Source organism: Bubalus bubalis, chromosome 14 (genome assembly GCF_019923935.1).
Source record: "Bubalus bubalis isolate 160015118507 breed Murrah chromosome 14, NDDB_SH_1, whole genome shotgun sequence".
NCBI classification, from domain to species: domain Eukaryota; kingdom Metazoa; phylum Chordata; class Mammalia; order Artiodactyla; family Bovidae; genus Bubalus; species Bubalus bubalis.
In genome coordinates, this window is record NC_059170.1 from 76,867,047 (window position 1) to 76,888,331 (window position 21,285).

The 21,285-nt window shown below is 47.6% G+C and overlaps 1 protein-coding gene across 3 annotated transcripts in view; it reads right to left on the reverse strand.

The window, feature by feature from the left end:
- ISM1 (isthmin 1) overlaps window positions 1-21,285 on the reverse strand; it is an 88,732-nt gene that overhangs the window by 12,943 nt on the left and 54,504 nt on the right. For all 3 annotated transcript variants that reach the window (XM_044928293.2, XM_006051321.4, XM_044928294.2), the window contains exons 2-3: window positions 18,481-18,720; window positions 8,898-9,162 (exon numbers count right to left, since the gene is read on the reverse strand). In XM_044928293.2, the coding sequence (XP_044784228.1) occupies window positions 8,898-9,162; window positions 18,481-18,720 (505 nt within the window). The remainder of the gene's footprint in view (window positions 1-8,897; window positions 9,163-18,480; window positions 18,721-21,285) is intronic.

The window sequence follows — 21,285 nt, forward strand, 5'->3', positions numbered from 1 at the left end:
AACCCAAGTCTCCCTCATTGCAGGCAGATTCTTTACCAGCCAAGCCACCAGGGAAGCCCAGATAACTGATACATAACAGTGGAGCTAGATGGTTCTTTGAGGTCATCACTCAACATCCATCCAACAAATACTCTATTATGTGCCAGGCCCAATTTGGGTATATGAGATATATCATTAAATAAAACTTGCAAGGATCTCTGCTCTGTGGTACTAATAGTTTTGTGAGAAGAATCAGACAATAATCAAAAAACACACACAAAAATGACTAAATTATACAGTGTATCAGAAATCAGTGAGTGGTAAGGAAAAAGGAGAAATGAACCAGACTAGGGGCTTGAGGGCCATGAGAGAGGTTGGTATGTTATCTAGACTAACTTGCTCTTTTTATTTTTTAATTTAAAAAAAAAATTAAAAAAAATTATTTTGGCCACACTGCTTGGCATGTGGGATCTTAGTTCCCTGAGCAGGCATCAAATCCACACTCCCTGCCTTGGAAGTCTGGAGTCTTAACCACTGGACTACCAGGGAATTCACCTAATTTCCTCTTTTTAGGAGTAAGGAAACTAAGTCCTGGAGTGCTTGGATGACCCACTCAGGGGGAAGGGGAAGAGAAAAGAAAGCTTGGGCCCTAGTGCTAAGTGCTTTTGCTCGAAAGCCTGACTCTGCAGCATCTCCCTCTGAACTACTTTTTCCCGCTTTATCAAAATCTTCCTCCAGCCTTGGGGCCTCTGCCAGTGCCAAGCATGCAGCCCCAGTCATTGGCCTCACAGGGTAGGGTCCTGCTCCGCTCGAAACAGGTCTCGGTGGTTGATATTACGTAGGCCTGGCAAGAATGCGGTCCACACATGTTTTTACCTGAACTGCGGGACCCATGCCAAACTCCCAGGCTGTGTTTACAGCGTGTTCACTCTCAGGCAAACCCAGGGCCACTGACTTTAGCCCATTGTGAGAGTCAGTGGGGGCAGTCCTAATCCTTTCCCCTAACCCACGGTTGAGAGTCCAGCCACACCTCACCTGCCCCCGGGGGCCCCATCCCTTTCTCCTGACTCCCCCAAAGGGGTTTTTCCAAATTTTGATTTCCTTCTAAGACATGATTTTCCAACCACATGGCCAAGCAGATGTTTGAAACGCCTTGTGCGAGGGAGGCGGGTCTGCTTCCCCTCCCACCCTGGCTGCTTCCATCTCTCCATCTCCTCCTGAGCATCAGTGCAGTGGAACTGGAGAGATTGCTGAGCAGGGGGCCGGGGCTGCCACCTCCCAGGCCTCTTGGTAAACTCACCAAGAACACAAAGGATGTGCCTGAAACAATCACACGCTCACACTCTTGTCGGTAGGTGTATCCATGTGTTACATGCACGCAGGAACACACTCAGCACCTCCTGTGTGACTCTTCCTGGGGTCTGATTTGTTAAAAGGAACAACCACCACCACAAAAAGTCACCAGTCAAGATCATACTGTCTTCAGACTCATAAAAAGGGGGCAGTGGTAAGTCAGAGAAAGCTTATTAATTCACAGAGGAAGAGCTGCTGTTCCCTGTGGGGTGGGTCTCAGCCTAAGACACGATCCAAGTGATGCCAAGAGATATCCCACTTGGCTCAGCAGAAGCAAAGGGGCCTTAACCACCTAGAATTCTCTGGCAGTATGTCGTCCCTGGTATAATAAGATGGAGAACTAGCTTGGGGGAATATAGTCTCTGAATGTTGAGAGTTTAGCATTAAACATACCATCTTGGAATCCCTGCCTGAGGTAATTTCTTATGTTGGTTTTTTTTTTTTTGGTCTAAATTATTGAATGTTAGTACTGTATCAAATTCTGTGAAAGATGATTCCATAATTCTCTGTGTACCCACCCCCTTTCACACCCACCCCAGCCCTGGGCCACTGACTTGCTCTGCTGCTGCTGCTGCTGCTAAGTCACTTCAGTCGTGTCCAACTCTGTGTGACCCCAAAGACGGCAGCCCACCAGGCTCCCCTGAACCTGGGATTCTCCAGGCAAGAACACTGGAGTGCGCTGCCATTGCCTTCTCCAATGCATGAAAGTGAAAAGTGAAAATGAAGCCTCTCAGTCGTGTCCGACTCCTAGCGACCCCATGGACTGCAGCCCACCAGGCTCCTGCATCCATGGGATTTGCTAGGCAAGAGTACTGGAGTGGGTTGCCATTGCCTTCTCCGTGACTTGCTCTGGCCCCTGAAAAAACAGCAAACATGATGCAACACAGAGGCTAGAAAGGTGCCGGTGCCTCAGGGCTTGCCTTGTCCCTGAGGGAACTCTTCCACCACATGAAGAGCCTGGGTGAGCCTGGAAGGTGTGGGGCCAGAGGGGGAGAGGCCCACTGGTCCCTGCACCCCAGCTGGCCAGCAGGGACTCCACCACTGGGAATGAATCCATGCTGGAGCACACAGCCCCAGCCAAGTCAGCCCAGAGCAGAACAATGGTGCAGACAGCCTGCAGACTCTCTCTCTCAAAGACATTTGTGCTTTTAAGCCAGTAAGTTTTAGATTGCTGTTGTTTAGTCGCTCAGTCATGTCCAACTCTTTTGTGACCCTATGGACTGTATCCTGTCGGGCTCCTCTGTCCACGGGATTTCCCAGGCAAGACTACTGGAGTCGGTTGCCGATTCCTTCTCCAGGGGATCTTCCCGACCCAGGGATCGAACCTGCATCTCCTGCATTGCAGATGGATTTTTTTTTTTTTTAAACTGTTGAGCGGTTTCTAAAGTAGCAAGAACTGGAACTTCCCTGGTGGTTCAGTGGTTAGGAACCCACCTGTCAACGCAGGGAATGTGGATTTGATCCCTGGTCGGGGAACTAAGATCCCACATGCCACAGGGCAGCTAAGACCCAACACAGCAAAAAAATAAATATACTATTTTTAATTCTTAAAAGAAAACAATAAAGTAGCAAAAGCTGTCACAAATACACCAGAACAACCTTCCCTATGAATGCTCTCTGAATGGCTTGGAGACTCTGGAACCATCAAGGATTTATTACTTCAGTAAGTGGATTTCTCCATGGCTTAAAAAAAAAAAAAAAAGCTAGCAAAGCCATTTATTTTCCAAACTTCTTTACACTGGGCCCCCAAAGTTAGACATGGAACACTGATATCTCCACATGGCTGATCATTCCTATTGGCCTAGCAAGGAAGTGAAACAAAAAGTGGGCATTTCAGTCCACTTGCCAGAAGTGTCTAGAGCACACAGCCCTGGAGGAGCATCCCAGCCAAGCCCCTCCTCCCAGGGATTTCTATTGTTTAATGTATTTGAAGGACAGAAAGGGAATTTCTGATGTAGGGGAGGCGACAAAGCTCTGAGGGCAATCTTCCCTTCTGCTATAATAAAAGAAACCTATTTTCATTGGCTTACCTACCAGGGAGCATCGCTGAGAGCAGAAGATGAACTTGAGCCCCAGTAATTACAAGGACGACAACAGACACAGTAGACTAGTCCCTGTGAATGTTTATGTGAGGCTGTGGCAGCCCTGTCTGTGACACCAAAGAGCTGAGTGAGGGCAGAGAACAATCCACAGGGCAGTGGGCTGAGAGCTGGGCTTCCAGGATGTCATTTGACATTTTAAAGTGGTCATTATATACTTTCAGGGCACTCGAGTTCTGCGGTCCAGTTACAGTATTTGGGCAACTGAAGTGACTTGAGTCTTGGCTGAGCCACTGGCAAACCTCCACCACTAATCCTAGCTAGACCATTGTGACTGCCACTTATTGAAGCCCTGCCTTAACCAGAGGCTCTGTCTAAACACCCTGATTGAACTGCTGTAATAACCCTGCAAGGTAGGTGGAAACACTCACCTTTTATGGATAAGGACACTGAGGCTCATGGAGGTTAAGGTGCTTGATTAAGGTCACACAGCTCAAACTTGGCAGGGCTGGGATGAGATCTGAGAGCTGCCTGCTCTGGCCATATCCTGCTCTATATCCTGATATTCCAGCAGCTTTGATTCTGGCCCAAACAGCCCTTCCTTAAGATACCTATTGTATGTGTGTGCGTTAGTCGCTCAGTCATGTCTGACTTTTGGCAACCCTATGGACTGTAGCCCTCTAGGCTCCTCTGTCCATGGAATTCACCAGGCAAGAACACTGGAGTGGGTAGCCATTCCTTTCTCCAGGGGATCTTCTCAAGCCAGGGATTAAGCCCGGATCTTCGGCATTGCAGGTGGATTCTTTACCATCTGAGGCACCAGAGAAGACCAACATACCCATTATGTGGCTATAATTCAACAAGACAAAGAAAAACCTTTCCCAAAAAATCACTGTGAAATCTATTAAAACAGGACCACAGTCTGTCAGAGAATTGCAAAGAATCGACTACCAGCCCAAATTACACTTCGCTGTGTTCATCTGATTGCATTATCAGGTTATTTAGAGCAATCTTGGGGATGGTATACTATTATTTGACAGAAAGATACTTATTTGGACCCTTCATTTGCCCTGGGTGACAACTTAAGTATCTCAAACACACAGAAGCCAAAGGTGAGCTGACTCATGGTCATTACATGCTTCCACAATCACAAATTAGGGCTATCTTTTGTTGTTTTTCCAGTGGTCATGTATGGATGTGAGAGTTGGACTATAAAGAAAGCTGAACGGTGAAGAATTGATGCTTTCTAACTGTGGTGTTGGAGAAGACTCTTGCAAGTCCCTTGGACTGCAAGGAGATCCAACCAGTCCATTCTAAAGGAGATCAGTCCTGGGTGTTCATTGGAAGGACTGATGTTGAAGCTGAAACTCCAATACTTTGGCCACCTGATGTGAAGAGCTGACTCATTTGAAAAGACCCTGATGCTGGGAAAGATTGAAGGCAGGAGGAGAAGGGGGTGACAGAGGATGAGATGGTTGGGTGGCATCACAGACTCAATGCACATGGGTTTGGGTGGACTCTGGGAGTTGGTGATGGACAGGGAGACCCGGCGTGCTGCAGTTCATGGGGTCACAAAGAGTCGCATGTGACTGAGCGACTGAACTGAACTTTGCTGTGTATTTTATAATTTATTCTAAAGATGCTGTTACATTCTACTTATTTCACCAAGGATTTTCTGAAATACTCTGGCTGCAGACATTTGCATTCTTATTAAAAACGCTAACTTCAAATATTTGCGATTGATAGCCTCCACTAAGCCCAGTTCCTATGGCAACTGTAGCTGGCCTCAGACAGGGCAGCAAGTCCAAAAGCCCAGTGATGGGTGCTGCTTTGCCACTGTATGAACCTCACCTTTCTGGGCTGAATGTTCTCTCCTTGTATCCTCCCTGGCCCCCGACACAGGGATAAACACTTAGAAATTGCTCTATACTTTCTTGCTGATTGAAATAAAAGGGGACTTCGCTCATCTGATCCTGTAAAGAATTCTGGAATTTGTATATTCCCTGTGAGCCATACAGAGAAGCAGTAATGATTCATCCACATTGCAAATGCTACTGAGTGACTGTAGCTTGTAAGCTACACACTTACAGTCTTGCTTCTCAAAGTGTGGTCTGAGGACCAGCAGGGTCAGCTTCACCAGGTCGCCCACCCCTTTTCTTCATCTGTGGCTTCAGCCATGGCATTTACCAAGATGCCCAGATGATTTGTGTGCACATAAAGGTCTGAGAAGCACTGCTTTAGGGGTTCCATAAAGGGACCAGATTTTCTTTATAAAGTAGGAATCCTGATGTCTGGGGCTTCTCTGGTGGCTCAAACAGTAAAGAATTTGCCTGCAATGCGGGAGTGTGTGTGTCTGTTAGTTGCTCACTCATGTCCAGCTCTTTGCGACCCCATGGTCTGTTCATGTAGACAGAGGAGCCTGGCAGGCTACAGTCCATGGGGTTGCAAAGAGTCAGACACGACTGAACCACAGTTCAATGATGGCAGTGTTACTACGAGAGACCTCACAATCATCACGATGGAAGTCTCTCCACAACCCAGGGATGCTGTAAGATGCAGACACAGGGTACCCCCCCAACCCCCAGGTATTGTAGATCTAGAAATCTGCGGTGAAGGTGGCTGTGGCAGGGAAAGTAACTGCTCCAGCAGAGGCAAATTCTACCCTCAAGATGGAAATGGAGGGGGGAGGTTCTGAATGTTCATAAATTCAGCAGAATATATTGTGTAAAAACTTTAGATGAAAAAACTGTTTCTAAGTGGTGATCATCAAACTTCCATGGGCATGAGAATCACCTGCTGACCTTGACTAAAAAAAGAAAGAAGCACACAAGGACTCCAGGTCTCACTCCTGCACATTCCATGGAAGGACGGCAGTGGCCCTCAATCTGGGCTGCACCCTGGTGTCACTCACGGAGCTTTAAAAATCCCCGATGCCCGGGTCCCACCGAAGAGACTCCAAGTTAACTGATCTAGAGAGAAGTCCAGGCATTGGGATTTAAAAAAATAAATGCCCAGAGGAGTATGGGCAACCATACTGAGAAACACTGGTGTGTGGGGCCTCGTGCTTCCAGATCAGGAGCTTCCTTGGTGGCTCAGACAGTAAAGAATCTGCCTGTGCTGCAGGAGGCCCAGGTTTGACCCCTGGGTTGGGAAGATCCCCTGGAGAAGGGAATGGCTACCCACTCCAGTATTCTTGCCTGGAGAATCCCATGGATAGTAGTTGCAAAGGGTCGTACATGACTGAGCGACTGACCCTGTCACTTTCATTTTTTTAGCGTGTCTGAAATTGAACAGTCCTGGAGTGGGGTCTGAAAGTCTGCATTTCTTTTATGGTCTCTGAGGATGTTGATCTACTGGCCTGGGGACCATACCTGGAGATATGTAGGGGAGGGGCTTGGGCCCAGGATAGGCATTATGTTTTCACAGGCAATGGATGGATTGTGATGTTGAGGGTCTGAGCCTCATTCAGAGAGACCATGTTCCACGTGGGCTGGGCAGACAGGTTAAGCTGCAGTCCTGTGCAGGGTCAGGCCAGCACTCTGGGATCCTCGGTATTTCTCTTGTTCAACAGCTCAGCCCTGGACTTCTACTCCCGTTCCTGTCTTCCAATCTAACTGTCCCTTTATAGATCCACTTTACTGCCCTAAAGGATGTGCTGCCCCCTCCGCCCCCGAGAGGCAGAATAACATAGTGGTGAAGAGGACAGACTCCGTACCTAGCCTGTCTGAGATGAATCTTAGGTCAAAGTTGCTTAACTTCTCCAGGCTTCAGTCTCCCCATTTGTAAAGTGGGGTCTCTGCCTCAGTGAGCTGATTAAATGAGCTAATTTTTGAGAGCTGCTATGAAGAGAGACTGTGGAAGGCAACTGCTACAGAAAGGTTGGCTAATGTTCCCAATCCTTCTTGGAAAATAAATTGGACTTCTGGGAAAGGGGAAGGTTTTATGAGCGGTTGGGTGGGGTCTGGGAGCTCTCTTTCTGCTTCTCTAGCATTTACTGTGTATCTCTACTGTGGCACTCTTTTGCTCCATCTATTAAGTTTTCTCCTTTTGTTTAAAGACAGGTGAGATGCTCTTCAGGGAAGGACCATGTCTTAATCTTTTTTGGATTCCCAGTACCTAGCAGAATGATGGGCAGAAGATGTGTTCAATGTCAGTTGCAACTAAGTGACGTGGTTGGGAACAAAGTCTTACTCTTTTGGACGTTGCTTAGGATCATCTATTAGCAGGTAGAAACGACTTGCCAATATACAAGTGGCCTTTCTGCTGAAAATGGGGGTAAGGGTGAGAATGCAAATGGTGCAAAACAAGTCACCCTCATAGACCGTCTGCTCCTGAGTCTGCTGAGGCTGAACCACAAGGCCATCATCATGGTGGATGCATTTGTAAGATATCAAACACTCTTATAACATGGGGCACCCTGCCCGATTCTCCATGAAGACTGGCCAGATGCTTTCCAAATCGGTTTCCTCTTCATCTAGTTCACACAGAAAACATTTCCCAGCTTCCCTTGCATCTACATGGGATCATATGACAAAGTCTTGCCAATAGAATCTGGGCAGATGTGATTTGTCGTCTCCAGGCTGAGGGGGTTGAAAGCATGAGAGCCTTTTCCAGGCTCTGTCTCTCTACTTGTCTGCCAGCCAGAGGCAGAGCATCCAGTGGGTAATTCTCAGGCCTTCACAGTTGGTGAGGCTTAAATATGGAAGGAGTCTGGGTCCCCAAATGACTGGGTGGAGCTGCATTCCCCTGACCCTGTCTTCCATCCCAGCTAAAGTGAGAAATGAACGTGGATTATTTTAAGCCGTTGAACTTAGAAATTGCTTGTTGTGTCACCTATCCTACTCTAAAAGCATGGGAAACTGAAAGTCCCAACTCGGGGTCTGAAAATTTGCTGCTGGGGATGCCTCACTTTGATAACTCGAGACATACATGTCCATGAGGGTTTCAAAGGGCCACTCCACTACCAGTGATAAACATAACATAGTTGCCTGGTCAAAGGAGACAGCTGGGCACATCTTTTCCACTAAATGGATTTTCAATACAGGTTTTTACAGTCAAATACATGAGGAAGTTCGGAGAAGGAAATGGCAAGCCACTTCAGTACTCTTGCCTGGAAATTTCTATGGACAGAGGAGGCAGCTGGACTCCTGTCCATGTGGTCTCAAAGAGTTGGACACGACTGAGCACGCACACACTATTCGAGGAAGTTATTTCAGTGGTTTCATCATTTTTTGGAAAAAAAAAAAAAAAAAGGCAGGACCTCAAAGATCCCTAACTTAAAAAAAAAAAATCTTCCCGAGGATAATTGGCATTATTTTAAAATTATAGTATTTCTAGAAAAATGTGGTGAGGGGGCCTCTTGGGCCTTCTGTGGATGGGGTGGACAGAGTCTGTATGAGGTCTGCCTTGTTGAAGACCCAAAGCCACACAACTGTAAACAGGGTTTTGCTTGGCTCCACGTCCACTGGCCTCATCGTCCTCGTTTATTCTCTGCATTGATTTTATATTGCTGGGTGGTAAACTCACCATATTCTGGCTGTTCTTTGGTTTCAAACGTCCGGTGGCCCGGGGCCGGACGGTCCCAGCCGCCGGGGGGGCTGAGGAAGTTGCTGTCGTCTGAGGTGCTGTCGTACTTGTAGTCCTGGTCACCGCCCTGGGCCCTCGGCAGGGCCAAGGACCTCTGCCACCAGGCCCGCCAGTCGGGGGATGGCACTGACCAACCGGGTTTATTCTCCGGGTGCTGATCTTTCTCTGCTTCAGAGTCAGGACCATCCACCACCTCTATGGTGACCTGAGGAATTCAAAACAGGCCAGGGTCAAGGAGGAGTCAACAGCCTCCATGCCGGGTGACCCTCGAGAGAAAGTCTAAGAGAGCGGAGGGAAACGTGGCTCCCTCGGGAGGGAAAGCGGAGGCTGCACAGTGACACGGGGGGAGAACCTCCAGGGACGCCCGGAGGAACCAACGCCCACGGGCCTTTCGTTGGGAGGAAGCAGTGATCACAGGGCCCCTGATTTACGGATGACTACATTGCTGGGAAGTCTTTAATTCAAGGAGTCAACGTGTACCATGAATGGCACTAGAACAACTCATAAAATGGAACACTTACTAACCACGTACCAGGCGCTGTTTTAAAGGCTTTCCATATATTAATGTACTTCATCCTCACAACGTCTCTATAATGTTGGTTCTGTTGATCAGCCCTTGTGGTTACTGATCTGAAAGGATGTCCTTGCCACTCCTCCCATTCTGTTCTGTGGGTGCCGCACCTCCCACCAAGAGGCGGGGTTTATGTCCCCTCCCTTGCAGTCTGGGCTGGCCTAACGACTCATAGTATGTGGTAGGTGTGTCAATGTGACCAGCCACACGAGGTCTTGAAGTTTCCATTTGCATTCTCTCAGAAAGTTCCTACCATTACGTATGGAAGCCCAGTCTAGACTACTGTGCACATGACCGTCATGCGATGAGGGAGCCATACAGCAGAGAACAAAGGCTCCCCAAGTCCCTGGAAAGCTCTGAGGCCCCAGTCAGTTGAGCGGGGAGCCATCTTGGATCTTCCAGCACCACCGGGTCACCCCAGCTGATAGCACGTAGAGCAGAGACGAGCTCTCCCAGCTGAGCCCTGCTCAAATTCCCGACCCACAGCACCCCGAGCAGTCCAGTGATTGTTGTTTCAGGCTGTTAAATTTCAGAGTAGTGGCTAGACAGCTTCTTAAAGACAGAAGAACTGGACACAGGGAAGTTAACAGGCTGCCTAAGATCACACAGCTAGTAACTGGCAGCCATGGGTATTCTAGCTCCAGAGCCTGTACTCATATGAACTTTTCCAAACTATCTCTCAAAAAGTCAGTCATCTAGGTCCTGTCTCCTCTTGTGACCAGGTGAGCCCAGAGCCCACTGATGCCGGTAGGGGCTGGATGCCACAGGTCGTGTAGAGATGTGAGCATAAGGTCCATGCTGTCCCAGCTGTGAGTTTCACTCATCTCGGAAACCAGACCCAGCACAGACTCCTCCTTAACCCACCCTCAGGGTCAGAGTAGACAGTCCCAGAGTCAAGGTCAGAACTCGCTCTTGGATTTACAGAGCCTCGTTTGGAAGTCACAGGGCTGAAAGAATGCAGCTTCTTGGCTCCAAGAGACAATCAACATAGAGAAACTTGTTTTAAAAACATAATGAAAGACTCCTTGGGTTCCTCTGGCCATCACACGGCTCTTGCAACAACCCCTGGATGAGTTATGTGCAAATGAATCAGAAACATGCGCTCCAAGTAATCAGCGCAAGATGTACTGGGCAGATGCTCTTCTAGCTTTGCCCTAACTCGACATCTGAAAGGCTTGCTGAGATGCTTTGCCAAATTGCACCAGGTCATGCCAATCCCCGAGTCAAACAGACCCTTCCTTTTGTCTCAGGAATGGAAAAGTTTGAATTCTACCCTCTTCGACGTTCAAAGGAGGTTGCCCCACTCATGGTGGCCTTGTGTGGTCCAGACATGAGGTCCAGGGTGTGGTCTTCTACCCCAGTACACCTGGGCTGTGGCAGGCCGAGAGCATCTCCTCTGGTGTGGGATGCCTACGAGGCACCATTGGCTTGATTCCATGCTACCACCATCACCCCAGTCTTGTAAGCATCCCTTGCATATTTATAAATAATTATGGAACTTTTAGTAATCCCCCAAAAGGACAAAAAGAAGAATTACATCATTCATCTTGTATCACTGCTGTTTGCTGGAGGGATGGCCGTTGGAGAGGGACAGTGCCCAGGACCCACACGCAACCCTACAAGGATGGAGTGGAAGGCATGCACAGCTGGGTGGCATGGACCTGAGCCAGCAGAGATTCCATGATGCCCAGGCTTTGAAGACACAACCTTTCTCCTATGCAGTCCCAGCCCCCATGCCTGCAGACAGAACAACTGAGCCGCAACAATTGTCTGCAAGGCTATTAAGGGTCTTGGAGGCGAGAAGCTGCCAAGAGCCAGGCAAGCCTGCAATTATGGTAATAAGATCAGTCTCTGGGTAGGAGATAAGGGGGAACAGGCTGGACAGTTTTGGTATTCCATTTGTATCCAGGCTGGAGTCAAAGGGATTGCCTAAACAAAACGTGCCCTGCAATTTCTCCAAGCTGGGAATCAAAACAATTCCATGTTTTAAGCTATTACCGTCAATATGATTCTTTTTCCCCCCAAACTGCTGCTTGGATCCAAACAAAACAGATTTGTTGCCTGGCCAGGCAATGAGTAGCAAAATACAAATTTACTCCAAAAACTATTATTGATGACTAAATCTCATCAGCTTAGAGGTTTCTGTTTTCCCTTTCATTCTAGTCACTGCTCCAACTGAATTAAAAATAACACAAACAAACAAACAAAAAAAAAACCCACACAAAACAAAAACCATGCAAACCTTAGGATCCACCTTTCCCTGCAGTTAGGAATGTGGAAACCTCGGACTGATATCAAAAGAAGAAATCTAATCTTGAACGTGAAATTTCATAGGCATCCAATTAAAAAGACTTAATGAGCATGATCGTGACTTCTCGAATGGAAGGAGGTGGAGGGAGATCAGTTTTATGCTTCCTGTTACTCTCACTCTTATTTACATGTTCTTTAGCATCAAAGAATCTGTTCATAAAAATGTCTTGAACAATAATCAGTGTGACGAGTTGAAGGTATGGCAGGGAGCACAGTGAATTTCCAGGCTGACGGAGCTGGATCTTACCTTTCTTTGGCGTCTTCAATACACAGCATTGAAGCATCTTTAGTATATTTGTTTCTTCTGGATTTTTCCATACCATGAATCAAGACAGTAAAAGAAAAAGAACTTTTCCAAAAGACCCAAGTCCAACTTCTGGCTGAATGTTGTCAGATCCAAGAAAGAGAGACTAGAATAGGTGCCAAGTTTGAGAATTCCATCCAAAATTAGGAAAGGGTAAAATCCTTTGCACTATTACCAGTTTCTTTCTTCCTCTTGAAGTTTAAACATTTATTAGAAACACACTCTTTAGCACTGAAGAGCACTTTCTACTGGGAAACGAACACAATTCTTAGTCTAATCGGCAATAAACTAACGACACTGAGAATACAGAAGGCTTGATCGTTGGAACTCAGGAGAATCTTCTAGAATCTTCTAACTTGTTGGCCCTTTTAGAGGACTAACAAGCTTGAGAGCTTCGGTGACCAGGTAGTTTGGGTTTGTGTTTATTTCCCAGAGATGAAGAGAAGCCCTGGGAGTTGAAATGATTCCTCAACAGCACAGAGCAGCAAACGGTTAGGCCCCCGATAATGTAACCGTTCTTCCTTGACAAATGTCAAAGAAAGAACACAAAGGACTAGGAAGATATATAATCCCTCCCTCTCAGACCCACTGGTGCTCTCAAAACAACTCTGGCAGCTCCAGGTAAGCGCCGTGAATGCTTTGAGTCTTATAGCATTCCTGTTCAGGGATCGCTTCTTGTTCTACAAAAGCCAGCCCCACATTTCAGGCAGAGAAACTGGCCTGGAGAGTTCACATTCCTTAGGTGAACAGCAAGGAAGGAGGAGAGCTGCTCTCAAAACGAGATCTCTGATTCTTAATTATTTTATACTGGTCTCCTCTGTCATTTTCACACTTGCTGCCATCACCAGCCAGCGTCCACCAATCTGGGGAAGCATCCTGCATCGCTTTGCTGAGTGCTTCCCATGGATGATCTCATTTAATCCTTGTGATTAATGAGAAGCTAAGTCGCTTCAGCCGTATGTCTGACTATGTGTGACCCCATGGACTGTAGCCCACCACACTCCTCTGTCCATGGGATTCTCCAGGCAAGAATATTGGAGTGGTTGCCATGCCCTCCTCCAGGGGATCTTCCCGACCCAGGGATCGAATGTCTCTTATGTCTTCTGCAGTGGCAGGTGGGCTCTTTACCACTAGCGCCACCTGGGAAGCCCATTTAATCCACACAACCCTACCACTATGGAGTATTGTCCTACAAAGGTACTACACCTAGGTTGTTATTCCCATTGTATAGACAAGGAAACTGAGGCATATGGAGGTCAAGTAACCTTCAGCAGCCACAGAGGCCAAGCCTGGTTGACAGAAATGGTGCTGCCGGAGCCCAAAGAGAGGTGGGTGGACTCTGGCTCACGATGGGGACAGCAGGACCCCCTTGAGAATCAGAACAGAACCAGCTTGTCTCCAGGAGGGTGTGGGTCCATGTCTTGGGCACAGTGATTTCTTGGTTCTTACTCAGCCAGGCCTGCCATCCCAAAAGAATTTTAGAAAGAAAGGAGGTGGGAAAATCAGAAGTAGAAGCATGTACAACACCTGTAGCCCTGGCCAACTCATCTGATTATATCAAGAGGCCTACAGTCGTGTAAATAAGTCTGTACAAGGGAGAAAAAAGGGCTTTTAGAAGACTATTTTTAAGTCTCCCTCAATGGAAGAAAAGAAAGAAACACATTGGTTGAAATGAATACGAATCTCAGATGGACCCAGAAAAGAGAAATATTTGGTGGTGAATAGCTACTGTGGTAAGGAATTGATGCAGTGAGCCTAATAATGAGTTTATTTTAGAGATTTCTGCATCTGCTATCTGACCATCAGCTGCGGAGCAGAAACCCAGCCAAGGATACTGACGTTCTGCTTGAACTTGTCCTGGGGGATTTACTTTCTTTCCTGAGTGGTTTATTTATTTATTTGTTGCCAAAACCCAACTTCTAGTTTTGTTTTAAATTTAATATGGAGATTAGGTTCAAGAGTTTGAGGCTATTTCTTTCTATTTTGTGCATTGTTGGGCTTTCCCCCCTACCCCCTACTCACTTCCACAGCCTGAAGCCAGTCTTAAAATGAAGAGCCGGATTCACTTGGGACAGAGGCCACCTGGCTTCAGGAGTTTATTTAAAAAAAAAAAAAAAAAGAAAGCTCTGAAAAGCTGGGCTTTTTAAAAGATTTCCCTTCCTAAAAGTCAAGAGGCCCAGCTCAGCATTGTCTCTTTGGAAAGGTGTGGGTGGTTTGGTGGTGGTGGTAGGGGGAGACTGTGGACCCCAGCCCCGGAGCGTGGGAAGTGCTTGCAGACAAGGGGGCAGTGCTGGGGTGCAGTTCAGAGATAGGGGTATCAAATTCCTGTGTGCTCCCTGCTCCAGGGAGGGCTAGCTGGGTGGGGGCTGGGGGCAGGTTGCCAGAGGGTGGGGGGAGACGAGGTCAGAGGGCCGGGTGATGGAAGTCGACCCCCGGTACGCCTTCACCTGTTTGCAGTCCGCTCCCCGGGACAAGAGGACGGCCCAGGGTGACTGGTGGGGCTGTCTGCTTGGTTGCATCAGCCCTGTGTCAAACCAGTGGATTTCAGCAAAACAATAGAGCTCTGAGGAAGGGGCAGGAATTGTCAGCATGAAAACCATCACCCACTTTGAGAAAGCACCTCATCTTTTAAAGGACTACCAGGGAGCCGATTTACTCGTGTGGTGAGGCTTGAGGCTACCGCAGCCAGCTCTGTGTGTGTGTGTGTGTGTGTGTGTGTGTGTGTGTGTGTGTGTATGTGCACTCACACACACTTATACTCAGACCTAGGGCTGGAGCTCTCAGGGGTAGCACGCATCGGTCTTTCTTTGAGCATCTTTCTGAGCAACCAACGCTCTTCTTTGCTGGTCTTCCCAGAGAGAGAAGGCCAGGAACACGCTCAGTATTCCTTTCTTTAGCGCCAACAGGTCATTAGATCAATAAAACACAGGCCCCTCTACTCCTCTGACTGGCCCCAGGCAGTTATCAGTCATGGGGCTTGTGCAAAGCGGCAGAGGGATGACCCAACTGGCCAACGGGCAGCAGGACCTCACTGGCTTGGTCTTTTTGGGTCCTTGGGTGTGACGGTATCTGGGTTGGAGCATCTTTCGCTTCAAGTCCATTTTGCCAGGAACTGGTTGCCCCGTTGGAGCAATGGGGAAACCTACACTCTTGGAAGATATAGTGATCTCTTCTGTACAAAAGGAAACTCAAGAAACATCTAGGGAACCCATAGGGGTGGACTGGTTCCCTTCCCACCCTGTGCCCCAAAGAAGCCCGTTCTGAAGTGGTGTGGAGGCGAGCTTCCCATAGGTACTGGGGCAGTGCTGAGACCAGTGGAAGACAAAAGGCTGACTGCTTTGTACCTGTTAGAAGTCTGTACAAACAGGTGGCTGTGGGCTCAGAGGGGACAAAGACAAATGACTTCCACTTTATAAAAACTGTGTTTTATGAAAATCCAAGAGGCTTTGTAGGAGGGTCTCGAGGGTGGTCTTCTCATGATTCATCCTCCATGTATTCTCTGCTCCCTGGTCTCGCTTTATAATTCTCTCCATCAACCCCAACAGCCTCCTCACCCCTCAGGAAGCCCAGCGGTACTGTTGCAAAGCGCTCTTCATCTGGCTAAACAGCACAGCTTATGCTGATGAAAAATGGATTGTGAGTTCTGGGGCTTTTCTGAGCTCATGTACAAATCTATCGTGTGGGCTGGCGTGGGCTTAGCATTTCATGGTTGCCCTTTTTTTTAATGGAAAAGTCATTAGGGTTTCCCAGATCTGAAAATCTCAACTGCCTTTGCATCACTGTTCTTCCTTGACATTTCGGCTAATATTTTAAAAAGACCCAAGTGATGTCTGGGGACTTCCTGACTGATGGACTTATCTGGGAGAGAGGGGATCCTGATAAATTCTCCTAGAAATTCAGTCCTGGGTGGAGCCCATGAACTTGGTAATTTTCCAATGTGGGGACTGCAACCCTCCAGTCCCCTGTATCCAGGCCTTTTCTTGTAAGTTTACATCAGTAACTCTTAAATTGATGGCTTTAATAGCTCAGTCCTCAGCATTAAGCTCCACAATGAGATTGCCCATCTCTCAAAAAAAAAAAAAAAAAAATGCAAGCCGCAGCAAACCTCAAATTGTTTTGGGCATGGGCTAAGCACCCTTGGGATAAGGGTGGTCTAGTCCTACAGCCAAAAAAAATCTATCAACAAGGAAAAATCACTTCCTGTCAATGAAGGAGGGATGGGGAGTCACACTGAGCAACAGTAAGGGGTTATCTATGCCTTTTTTGGTCAGTCTGCACCTCCCCCAAGTGGGTCCTGTATTCTTTATCAGAGAGCCATGTGGACAGTTCCTGGAGAGAGGACAATGGAGAAAATGGCCCGTTTTTCTGATTAATCAGCTGGATTGATACAAGACCTATCGGAAACCTGAATTGGTGCACATGATTTCAGCACACGGGTTGTCAAAGCCTGACTTCTGGAGCACTGTTCACTTCTCTGCCCTCGTCTCTGCCCCGCCCTAATGGTCAGGTCCCTTCCCAACCCTTCCGTCTATCTGGGTCCGCCTTCCATGGAGCACAGCACTTGTTCTGCTCCGCTTCCACGATCCTTCTGGCATTCTCTTAGGTGGCAGTTGGAACCTTCACACCCAGGTCATTTCCTGGAGGAAAGACCTTACATTTAAGGTCTGACATTTTTTAACCTCCCAGTAGCTAACACAGCATTTTATACATGGGGAGGTAGGGGACTGGTGGGTGTATTAGTCTAACTGAGGTGTTCTTTTTGCCGTGGAAGTCAATTGGAATTTGATGCAGAGAAAGAATAAGGACAAGCTGCCCTTCCCCATCTAGTGAAGGCAATGGTTTTTCAGTGGTCATGTATGGGTGTAAAAGTTGGACTATAAAGAAAGCTGAGCGCCAAAGAATTGATGCTTTTGAACTGTGGTGTTGGAGAAGACTCTTGCGAGTCCCTTGGACTGCAAGGAGATCCAACCAGTCCATCCTAAAGGAGATCAGTCCTGACTGTTCATTGGAAGGACTGATGTTGAAGTTGAAACTCCAGTACTTTGGCCACCTCATGCAAAGAGTTGACTCACTGGAAAAGCCCTGATGCTGGGAAAGATTGAGGGCAGGAGGAGAAGGGGATGACGGAGGATGAGATGGCTGGATGGCATCACCAACTCAATGGGCATGGGTTTGAGTAAACTCTGGGAGTTGGTGATGGACAGGGAGGCCTGGTGTGCTGCAGTCAATGGGGTCGCAGAGTCGGACACGACTGAGTGACTGAACTGAACAGAACTGAACTGCCCTTCCCCAAGTGAAAAGAGCTGAGGACAAAAGCTTACAAGTTTGGAAGCTGGACTTGAGGACAGGGGCTGTGCAGGGGCCAGGCGGCCCAGGGAGATGGGCCTCCCTCCACCACCATGAGGCCCATCTCTGGGGAGAAACAGAGGGAGGGGCAAGTGAAATTCAAAATGAGGAGTTTGTCTCTGACACACGGACTGGTAGGGTGAGTTTTCTTGGGCGCCTGAACACCTGTGTTTGAGCCCCAACTACTGTTTACTAGCCATGTGACCTTGGGCAAGCAAACCAAATGGTAACTTGCGGAGAATTAGTTGCATTATTGATAATATCGGAAGAAGACAACATGTTTGGCTTCAACATGTTGGGAGAGTCAAGTCAGATCCGCCTTTGCCTTGCTGAGTAGACTGTGCTATTTCAGTGCAGATGAGAGTTCTTAATTTCAATTCCAGGAGCCCCTTTCCCTAACCTCCTGTTTCTTTCAGCTTCATCCCACTCCATCCTAGTGGCATGCATTCCGCTATCTCCTAGGAACTTCTATTTTTCACTCTCTTCTTATCGAAATTTCTCATCAGTTGTTTTACACTTAGCGCAACTAACGTGACAACTGGAGTGTTGTTGCCTCCTAAAGGAGCTTCTGGAGACCAAGGCAAGGCAGAGAGGCTTTGTATTCCTGAGCGTCTTGGAAATCACATGATGATTTGCCTCATCTACTCACGCGTTAGACTGGCCTTTCCCTATAGCTACCGTATTTCATCAATTTCAGAGCATATTATTTTGTTTTATTTTTCTATTTCAACAGCTCTGAAATCAGATCTGGATAAATTTTATAATCTTGGGTGTGCCATACTCTAATTAGCACTGTTTTCTTTTTTCAGTGGTTCAGAAAATAACGATGCATCTTACAATCCAGGGTGTTACACAGATGCGATATAACACTGCTCTGGCAGAGATAACAGGATTCATCAAAGGGCTAAGGGAAAAAGGGAGGTGGGATCGGATCAGAAAACAAAGGCATAGACTGTTTCATTTTCTTCCACCTTTCAGTTGCCCAGCATTACCTGGATATTTGGATTCTGTCCATTGATATCAGCTTTGGAAAGATCTGGAAAGTTGGGTAGGTCAAGGAGAAAGGATCTGGGGCCATCTCTTTGCAATGAAGGGTGCCCAGCCTCTTGCTGAAATTGCTGTCTGGAGATGGGCTGGTGTCCAGCCTGGTGGTCTGAATGTTCCCCGGGTGCTTCCTTGGACAGAGGAAAGCTGGTTTCTGATGTCGAGGCACTTTCCATGTTGAGGTTATTCTGAAACAAACAAACAAGCAAATAAACAAATAAACAGGAGAAGCATGATTTAGAAATGCTACCCTTAAAAATTTGAGACGCGAACAATTCCAGGAGTTGGAATTAAGCCAGGGTTGCATCCCCAAATCATTGTTCTTCCCATGGCTAAGTTTTTCCATCTTTAAAAAGCTAAATTATCAGAAAAATTTTCCTAGCTTGCTACTTGAGGATTTTCTGAGGGCTAATGAGTTTGATCCCTGGGTCAGGAAAATGCCCTGGAGGAGGGCAAGGCAACCCACTCCAGTATTCTTGCCTAGAGAATCCCATGGACAGAGGAGCCTGGTGGGCTACAATGTATAGAGTTGCAAAGAGCAGGACACGACTAAAGTGACTTAGCATAGCACCGTGTATTATGGGATATTTATCCAACATCAACATATGTCAACATGAAGAGCCTGATGGAGCTTGAAGTGCTTAATGGAGAACAGTTATTCATTTAGAACTGGAATCAAATTATAGTTTGCTTATCACAGCTTCAATTGATTAACCACTCTGGCTTTAGTTATAACCCCAGTGTCCAGAGTTTGTTTCTTTGGTGTGGGTCAGCAAAAGATCTGAAAATATTTCAGTCAAATCATTGATTATATCCATCCATTCATCCATCCATCTATCCATCCATCATCTTTTCCATCCATCTGCTTATGCTTATCAACCTACTTAACCTTCTTCCCTCCTTTCCGCCTTCCTTCCTTCCTGCCTTCAGTGTTTTCAGTCATCCACTCATCCATCCTTCCAGCCATCCAGTCAACACGTGTCAACCATGTGCTAGGCATAGGAAAGCCATGAACAAGACAGTCACAGGCCCTGTTCTACTGGACTGCACATCTAACCGGGGGGAATAAACCACAAATACACACATGAATAGGGTCAGATCAGAGAACGGTGATTGCTCAGAAGAAAAATAACAGACAGTGGTCAGGGACAACATGATATGGGTGGCTGAGGAAGACCTGTCTGAAAAGGCAGCTTGCGAAGTGAGACCTGAACAGCTGCAATTATTGAGCGAAGAACACAGCAGAGGGACAAGCAAGGAAGACTGTCCTGAGATGCCGATGACTTGGCTCACTTGAGGATCAGAGAGAAGGTCAGTGAGGCTGGGATGGAGCGAAGCGGGGGAGAGGGACCTGAGATGGGGATGGAGAGGTGGGGGACAGCCCAAGAAAAAGTCACACAAAGGCGTTCTCAAATTGAGGGTCTTTATCGTGAAAAGTTGCAAATCTGTTGTTTTTCCAGGCTAGCAAAAAAGGTCTGTGTTTGGTTGTCACTGGGGGAAAATTTTTTCCCAGTGATCGGAGAGCGTGGAAGTTGCTGGACTTCTTTCCCAGAGTAGCTTCTCCTGCTCGCCTTCTCCCTGGCCCTCTGGTTGGAGGCTTTCTCCATCCCCTAAGGGGTAGCATTTTCGTGTTTACTGGTGGAGGGCGATGTGGAGATAGAATTTCACCCGCGTTTGGGTCAGCGGTTAATGTCCTTGTTTTTCTTGGGCATGTTTGGGGGTTTTGGAGTGGATATCCCAGCACGTTGCTTCCGCACGCACTCCCCGCCCCCTCTGCCTGCAGCGCCTCTGACCAGTCAGGGGTTACATCTGGGATCAAAACACTCCTGACTCTGAGCACCCGAGGTCAAGAGTGGGCTGAGGACGGAACACATGCAGTAGGTAACCATCTCATTAAACAGCTGACCCGAGGGGCTGGATTTTTCTATCTCTCTAAACAGACATGGGATGAGGAATAAACTCACTGGTGCAGAGATCACGTCTGTGAATGTTCCCAGAGGCTGAGAAGAGGACTGAGCTAGGAAGAAGCCTGTCTGCTATCTCCTCTTTAAAACGTGCAGTTAGGGAAGGGAGAGCTGCTGCCCTTCATCAGGTCTTTGCCTGCCCTTCCTCTTTGCTCGAGAGATGTGGCTGGGGGCAGAGTCTTTGCACACCTTTCCAGTCACCTCTCTGTCATGCTTTCCTCTCCTGGCATAGCCTCCTAGAGAGAGCTGCCCTGGCATTCCTGGACATTGCTCAATGCAACAGAGGCCAAATGCATTATGCCCAGCTTGTCCCATCCAGCACGCAGAGAGAATGAGAGAGAGGCAGGCTAATTCTTTCCTCAACACAAAACATCTCTATCATGGCCCGGGGCAAGCTCACTGAATGCACTTGTTCTCTTGTTTTTCTCCCTGGATCCCCAATAATGTTAGTGAGGACATCTGACTTCTCATGGAAAATGTCTTGCAGCAGGTTCTGGGAATCTAATTCTCAGAAAGGGTGCATGATTTGCTCTCCCACACCCTGAGGGATACCCTGCAAATCCTGCCCTGGCTTCATGGTGGCAACCAGTACACGCTGCTAGACTGGGTGAAAGAGGGAACCTTCCCTGGCAATCCAGTGGTTGAGAGCTCACCTTCCAGAAAGGGTGAAGTGTATGGAGAGAGTAACAGGGAAACTTACATTACCACATGTAAAACAGACAGCCAGTGGGGATTTGCTGTGTGACTCAGTGAACTCAGACAGGGGCTCTGTGACAACCTAGAGCAGTG